Source organism: Corythoichthys intestinalis, chromosome 8 (assembly GCF_030265065.1).
Source record: "Corythoichthys intestinalis isolate RoL2023-P3 chromosome 8, ASM3026506v1, whole genome shotgun sequence".
Lineage (NCBI taxonomy): Eukaryota > Metazoa > Chordata > Actinopteri > Syngnathiformes > Syngnathidae > Corythoichthys > Corythoichthys intestinalis.
The window spans coordinates 19,160,842-19,168,766 of NC_080402.1; the positions used below are offsets into that span (position 1 = coordinate 19,160,842).

Consider the following 7,925-nt stretch of genomic DNA (forward strand, 5'->3'; position numbering starts at 1 on the left):
AAAATATATATATGGCGGAAAACACGCAGAGCAACGCTCTGAGACCCCCAATTTGGCCAACTTTCAAAATTGTCCGATATGCACGTGTGATACATCATTGGAAAGCTTAAAATCTCAATTTTCTGGGGGAAGAAAAATTTTGAACGGGAGGGCATTTAAAAAAAATTTTTTTTTTTTTTTTTTTTTTTTTAAAACAGCAAAACCCTATCTGGAGGTGAGAGCACACGAGAGCAGAATTACAGACGCCATGACTTTTACGAGATATTATCGCGTACGTACATTGTTTCGATCCAAATACTCCATGTGGCATGTATCACTGAGTGTCAAGACACAGCTGTGAATGGCAACAGCTGGATTTTTGGGGGATTCTATGGGTGAAATATGGTAACATAACAAGGGTCGCGATGCAAAAATTGCAGACATCAAGGAGTGGTCGATATTTTCTTTTTACTAAATTTGCGGTTTTAGACGATATTTTTCCATGTTTGGATCGATTATTTATCATCTAACACATTGGAAAAAATGCGACAGAAACAAAAAAAAATACAATTAAGCGATAGTTCTGAGGTAAATATCCGAGACTTTTTTACAGACGCCATTTTTTAAATTGTGACGTAATTTGTTTGAAAGATTAAAATATGCGAGTAAATAATTTTTTTAAAGTTTTTTTTTTTAAACGAAATATTAGACATCAATTAATGATTCTAAGCTAAAAATGACATTTTGAGTAAATATAATTACCTTCGTTTTATGGCTGGGTTGAAACAAAAGAGGTTGCGCGACGTCTGTAAATGGGGGTTTTCAGGGTAAAACGGGCAAATTAAAAATTATTAAACAAATTACAATGAAACCCCCTCTAACTCAGAAATCAAGCCTTATGTAAAAAAAATTAACTTACCCTTTTAAATTCATTTATATGAAAGTCAATTACATGCAATGACATTTTTCAGCCACCAGAAGGGCACTGCTTCACCCCCCCCCTCAATCTCCACCTGTTTTTTCCCCCGCTGACAGTATTTAACTCATTGCATGCCATTGATGGCGCTAGACGTCCAATTCATTTTACTGGGAGGACTGGCTGTCAATGCTCCTTCAGTGCCATTGCTAAATGTCCAATCCATTTTGACTGGGCGAACGATGGATTGGGCGTCTAGTGCAGTCAATGGCAGCCAATGAGATGAATGAGTGCTCTATACGGGTTCATTTTAAACAAACAAACAAAAATTAGTGCAAGAAAGATTAAACTCAATCATGATTGACTTTATATCTTCTGTGAAACAAGTTGCTTTCGTGTACCGCCTGATGCATGATTACATAAAACAAAAATCAAAATAGACTGGAATTAAAAATACCCCCTAAATGAAAAATCACCCCATTTAAGAAAACTCCTCGTAAATGACGACGTCACGAGAGACAAAAGTTGTTCCCACTTTTATGTTTTTCTGTGCGGGCTAACAACATTTAGTAAAAAGTCTATGAGAAGAACACAAAAGACAGAACAATAAATAGTCGCGTGAGCTTCCAGGTGGTTCCGGACTGAGCGAGCAACCGATTGACCAATCGGGTGCTGCGATGATGGAAGGAGACAGCCGTTCCGTGCTTTTCATTCGATGTCGTCCTCGCTCAGATTCTGTGCGCTCACGATGCGCTAACGCACACACACAAAAATTAAAATTAACATCAAAATCATTAAGTGCAACTGGATGGAAATGTATATGGAACACATGTGTGGTCCTGATGTGATCTGAAAACCTACCTGGCTAATAGTGGGCAGCTTAGTGAGCAGCATCTGGAAGACAGGCGGCGGTAGCGTCTGCTGAAGGACCTGCAGCAGCTGCTGAGGTTGCCCGCAGACAGCTATGGCGTTGGTCAGGTGGTCCACGCCCTTCTCGTAATCACCTGCGAAATGCGCAGTGAGAATGGTTGCAAACAACACTGTGCCGAGCACTGCATTTTTTTTTTCCCCCCTTACCTTGGGCCAGAAGCTCCTCCCCGAGCTGGATTTCCTCCAGGAAAAACTTTTGCACCGCTTCTGAGTCTTTGAGGTCAGGAAGCTGGGTTCAAGCAAAAGATGCACGGACTCATGTTAGCTTTATTTCGTAATCCTATAGCAAAGGAGGAAGTTACCTTGGCCATTCCAGCGCGCTCTTTAGCCACCTTCTGCTTCCTTCTCCCTGAAACAAAAGTTCGCATTTTGACGGTAATCAGTGACAATCCTGCTAATTCTATATAAACTAGCGATGTACTGATCACCTATTTTGGCATGTAAGTCAGAGTCACCTGATTTTGAGGATCCACCAATAGCAAAACAAGTCCCAATCCGATGTAACGGAAGTGTATTAGGGAAAAACAGTAGAGGTGTGTGAAATTTCCGATTCTTAGATTATTCGCGATTCGGTCGTGGAAGATTTGAGAACGACTCACAAACATCCAAATTCCCATTATTGAAATATGTCAAGTAAAGCGGAAGTAACACACACTCCGCGCGCTGCGCGGTCTTCAGGACGCAATGAGGAACGGAGCGAGAGTAGCTAAACATCATGCTTGTCATTACCCGGCCCCTCGGGTAATGCCAATGCTCAACTCACGGCTCTAGCTCAACTCATGCCGCGAGATAAAAAAAAAAAACAACATACCTGACTGCTGCTGACAGCTGCTACAAAGTAAGTCCGTAGATATCATATTTATATAGGACTAGATGATAGACTCGGTGGCGTTAACAGCACATGTACAAAAAGCTAGATGCGGGCGTTAGTAAATGGCCGCCATCTTAAAGCAGTAGACTTCCCTGCAAGGTTGTTGTAGCGAACCTTCCAAGCGAACCAAATTAACTTTTTATCTAAAATACTCCTAAATTGGTAAAATATTGACTTGAATCTATCTTTAAAATAGTTTTAAAATTTTCACATGTTGAAAGCAGACAAAAGGGAAATTATGGAATAACGGGAGCAATTTTAACAACGGTTGATTCACAACATTAAATTAATTGAATATAGTTTAAAGCTGCCGATACAGAATGGGGATTTGGGTATATTATTTGTTTTTAAATTGTTAACTTGATACTGAAATAGTCGATTATTTAAGCCTGCGAGGCTTTTTTTTTTTTTTTTGTTAAAACAGTTTTTGTAACTAATTTACAAAACATTAAAATCAGCTAATAGCGGGGGGGGGGCATCAATAATCGATTTATAATTGAATCGTAGCCTCTGAATTGGAATCGAATCGTTAGGTGCCCAAAGATTCCCACCTCTAAAAAACAGCACATCCAAAAGTGTTGTTTTTTGCAATTTGATAAAGCTTTATAGCCAAAATGGTTACTAGTACAACTGTAGTTTGAACGAAGCCCTATTTAAAAAATAAAACCCAACAGCCCCCAATCATTAAGTTGACCAGCATAAAATAAGGTCGCAAACCAATACGGTTTAAATATTTTGTTTTGCATAAACATATCAAAACAAAGTTGGTTAATGTGCCAAATTGAGCTACCATGGTTGTAATTTTTTTTTTTTACTATTGCTGAACAATTGCTTTGTTCTGCAAAGTTTGTTCAATAGTGTAAATATATAAAATAGAAAAAAGACATGGTATAAAACAGTAGATATAGTTTTTGCAATATCCTTAAAGTGCCTATGACAGAAAAAAGCAATTTTTTAAATCCTGCACTATTAAAATGACTTCCTGGATTGAGGATGAATGCGAATGTGAAATCACCCGGGTCAGCGTCTCACAATACAGCATTGCTTTATAGCATGCAGATGGACTGCGGATTCAGCCGATTTTGCGGATTAATTCGTTTATTTTTCGCAACACACCAGTCAAATGTGCTGCAAGTTTTTGTTGCTGCACCAGGGAGAGGCGTGTGAACCTTTTTGGGTTTCAAAAAGTTCCCGTTCACCGCAGAGATTGGCCAAAACAAGTCTGACAACTGGACTTACGATGAAGTGAGTAAACTACATGTTTTGTATTACGTCAAATACTGGGATCATTGCACACATTTTAATAAGAGGTGGCTTGCATTTTGTGGCTGTCAATGCTCCTTGCCCACCGAGAAGGCCACTCGGCCGACAACCGGCGGCTTGTCGCACACCCCCCTGGGTCTTCTTCGCGCTATACTTGGCTTATGTTCGTGCAGCTCCCATCTGTGGTTCTCCAGATCGTCCAAACTTCCCGCCCCCTCTGCCCTCTTCGTGTGCCTGGCAATAGACCACTATCCTCGGGTTGTGCTCAGGCAACCACACGCTCCTCTGACGTCGGCCGGTTTGTCCGGTGGTCATTCTCCAGCTTTTTCCCCGGCAACGAGCACTCCTGCCCGCAGCAGGGGAACGACACGCTGTAATTTGCTTGCTGCCGGTAGCTGGCCGATCGGTGAAGCTGTGACCCTCGCCGCCATGTGTGACATGAGTTGGGGTAGTTTGTGCTATTTTTCGTTTTCGAAAGGTGAATGAAATTGGAACAGCAGCTTGGCGGTCATTCTCCAGCTGCTTCCTCGGCAATAAGCACTCCTGCCTCAAGCAGGGGAACGATGAGCTGTAACTTGCTCACCGCCATGGGGTTGGCTGATCGGTGAAGACAATCAACCCCGCCACCGTGCGATTTGATCTAGGGGGGGATTTGTGTGACTTTTCGTATTCAAAAGGCGAGAATAAGACTTGGAAACACCGCTTGGTTCGGGTTAGCATGTTGGCTAGCTTTCATGCCTCCTGTTTTGTTTACGCTCTTTCCTCAGTCTCCAAAGCCGGGGCAGGTAAATGACAAAAGCCGGACTAACTATGGTGGCATAAAATATCGTTTGGGATGTGCAAGAAGTTTTAACCATTATGGAGTAATTTTGCCATGACGTACAAAATAAATGCATTTTTACTATTTCATATTCCATTTAGCACAAGACTGTTATTTGTCATGACCATACCATTTATTTAGCAATTGGGAAAAAAAACGTAGATTAAACAAATATCCAGTAAAAATATTGGAGAGATTGAAACAATTTCATTTTGCTGTTCTCTTTGTCGCATTTTCCTCATTCTGAATCTTCCCCGTGAATGGGCTGAATTCTCAATCAGATGAAATGGTGACCCTGCTGACGTCATCCTCCAGCTGAGGACGCTAGAGCGCTATAATGACAGGCGGGCTAAACGGCTGATTAAAAGACTAATTTCTCTCACGTGGTTATCAGGAACTCAAACAAACAGAAGCCCAGTAGGCTAACGCTAGCGGCTATAGCTACAAGCAAACGTGATGGTGTCTGGCTTAAGGGAGCTTCGCCAAACTTTTACTTGACATTGAGTAGACTCCAAACGGGCTTTCACTCGCTTTCCTCCCTGGTTCTCACGATTTGAGGAGAGGGTGCTTTCTACTGGTAGCCAGGCAACAGGCTAACACTAGCGGCTAACGCTATAAAATGAACGTGACAAGGTTAGAGCCGCTATTTGACTCCAACCTTGTCAAAACGGCTGAACTTAATGAGTGGATTGGGCACAGACTGCATCTAGCAATTAGTAAGTCGTGTTATTTTGTATCTCTGTGTGTGTGATTTCTTTGATATCTTTTATGAAGGTAAAGAATTCAGCATAAATTATAATGCAACAGTGAAGCCTATAATATGACCGTTTAATGGCCACAGCTATTTTTCTGTATGTGCTTGCTTCATTCTGTATCATTACTGCCATGATAAAATCTTAAATGTTTCATTGGCAAAAGAGCAATATAGCTGGAATGTGTGTGTCTGTGTGGGGGGTGCATGTGTGCGTGCATGTATTAAAAAATGCTCTGGGGAAAAAAAACCTGAAACCTTGAAGTAAACATTTGTGTTAACTAATTATGTCACAGCAGCCATTAAAAATAAGTTGTCTGTTTTAAGTGTTTTGTTCAAACTAAGTCATTTGTGTAACAATGACATGTTTGCACAGTCGTCGTATTGATTTTTATAATGTACATTGTTCAAGTCATACAAGCCGTTTTAAAAGTTCATACTTGATTTCTTATGGTTTACAAGAATTTATACACAATGTTTAGACTGCATGTACAATTGTTTAAATATTTTAAATTGAAATCTGGTAAATAAATCAAGGAGAAACAGTTAATTGGTATTTCACGCATTGATTCAAATTTTCAAATTACCGTATATAACAGTCTGCTTGGGCGAATTTATCGTCATTTGTTATCAAGGTGAATCTGCTCAATTTACTGTGATTCGTACTTTAGGTCATATCGCCTAGCCCTATTACAGGTATTATTATTACTATTGTTATATTATTGTTCCAAATTTTATTCATAATTTATTTGTATATAATTTACGCAATAGTACCAGCAGTATTTATTAAGGATTTAGAGTAAGTTTTCGGGCTGTGGAACGAATTAATGGAATTATAATGTATTCTAAATGGAAAATCCTGCTCGAAATACGACCATTTCGACTTACAAACCAGGTGTAGTAACGAATTAACTTCATATGCAGAGGTACCACTGTATTACCATTTACATTATTTTAAGAGAAGCATTTTTTGCAGGGTTGCTAATCGCGCTTATGACGCCATCTTGTGTTTGATGGACAAACAGTTCCAGAAGCTGTCACTGTTGATTAAGACTCGTTTTGCCGACCATCATATAAAGAGGCCGAACAGCCCTGTGTAGCCAACAATCACATCAGATCCACAGAAACGACACACAAAGTCTTAAAATATCCGAAATGTGCCGGCACTCTAGCTCGAAGGCCTAGCCGAGCTAGTTAAGACTACGCAGGGTCACATTTATAACATACACTGAACCCGATTTATATAGCCATTGCTTGAAGAAATAGACTTAATTTAAGCGGATATCAGACAATCCCACGAGGAAGGACGAGGTCAGCACTCACGTTCTCGCAGTCTGTTCTTGAAGTTGGGGTCGCTGCGTCTCTTCCGGTCGAAATAAATGCAATATCCTACGAAGAGAGCTCCGCAAACCCCCGCCGCGATGGCGCTCGTCCTGCCGACCATCATAGCTCCCAAGGGCTGCTTAGTCTTGCGACCTCGTCGGTGAGGTTGTCCCTTTTATTTTCCTGTTTAGAGAGCGTCTGGTCGATTTAGTACCGTTGGCGCAAGCTGGAAAGAAGGACCGCGGAAGGACCCTTCTTCGTCACAGCCTTTTAGTCGTCTGCCTATCGCCTGACAGAAAATATTCATATCTATACACCATAAATTGAAAAACAAACATTTATATAACACACATTAACATAATTGAGACATCGGCAAACTTATTTTCACACATTTACCATGTATATATTTATGACATACAATTTGCGAATTATTTACGATTTTTAAAAACGTAAACTGAACTTATGTTCCACAGGCAATAATGCTAATGTTTGATCTACAGAGGCGGCTGTTGTTACAGCACATTTTCTGACTAGTGCTCAAAGGTTGAATGTAACAAATATAATTAACATGTGAAAAGTGGGTAGTAATGCGTGACGTTTACTCCGTTACATTTACTTGAGTAACTTTTTGAGAAAAATGTACTTCTCAGAGTTGTACTTTTTACTTTTACTTGAGTAGGTCATACCTGTCAAGTTGTACGGTTTTGGCGCAATTTGTACAAGTGAGCACTGGTTTTTAAATGTGTACGGCGTACGTTCAAAATCTGTACGTTTTTCGTGCATTAGGGTTTTTCTTCTCTGTTTGGATTTTGTCACCGTTTCGGCTAGGAGTGGGACTCTCTTGGTATCTCACCATACGATACGATATGATTTGCGATACAAAGTTCACGATAACGATGCTCCGACGATATGGTGATACAACGATTATTGACACATTGGTCAGAAAACGATTCTAGGATATTCTACAAACAACTAATAAATGGAAAAACAAGCTTCTGCTGTGAATTGGAATGCGTTTATCACTAGTAGATGTCCAATCCATTTGAACTGGGCCATCCCTCCCACTTCAAAA

The 7,925-nt window shown here is 40.3% G+C and overlaps 1 protein-coding gene across 1 annotated transcript; it reads right to left on the reverse strand.

The window, feature by feature from the left end:
- Positions 1-1,419: 1,419 nt before the first annotated feature.
- tomm20b (translocase of outer mitochondrial membrane 20b) lies at positions 1,420-7,123 on the reverse strand. The gene is made up of 5 exons (XM_057843957.1): positions 6,854-7,123; positions 2,128-2,174; positions 1,973-2,054; positions 1,757-1,899; positions 1,420-1,648 (listed from the first exon to the last, which is right to left on the reverse strand). The coding sequence occupies exons 1-5, from the start codon at positions 6,975-6,977 to the stop codon at positions 1,604-1,606; spliced, it is 441 nt and encodes a 146-aa protein (XP_057699940.1). The 5' UTR covers positions 6,978-7,123; the 3' UTR covers positions 1,420-1,603.
- Positions 7,124-7,925: the final 802 nt, after the last annotated feature.

Coding starts and splice junctions, on each gene's coding strand:
- tomm20b (XM_057843957.1), bottom strand. CDS start 6,977: ATGATGGTCGGCAGGACGAGCGCCATCGCGGCGGGGGTTTGCGGAGCT. Junction 2,055..2,127: donor AGCGCGCTGGAATGGCCAAG/GTAACTTCCTCC, acceptor GCTTGAACCCAG/CTTCCTGACCTCAAAGACTC. Junction 1,900..1,972: donor GGAGGAGCTTCTGGCCCAAG/GTAAGGGGGGAA, acceptor CGCATTTCGCAG/GTGATTACGAGAAGGGCGTG.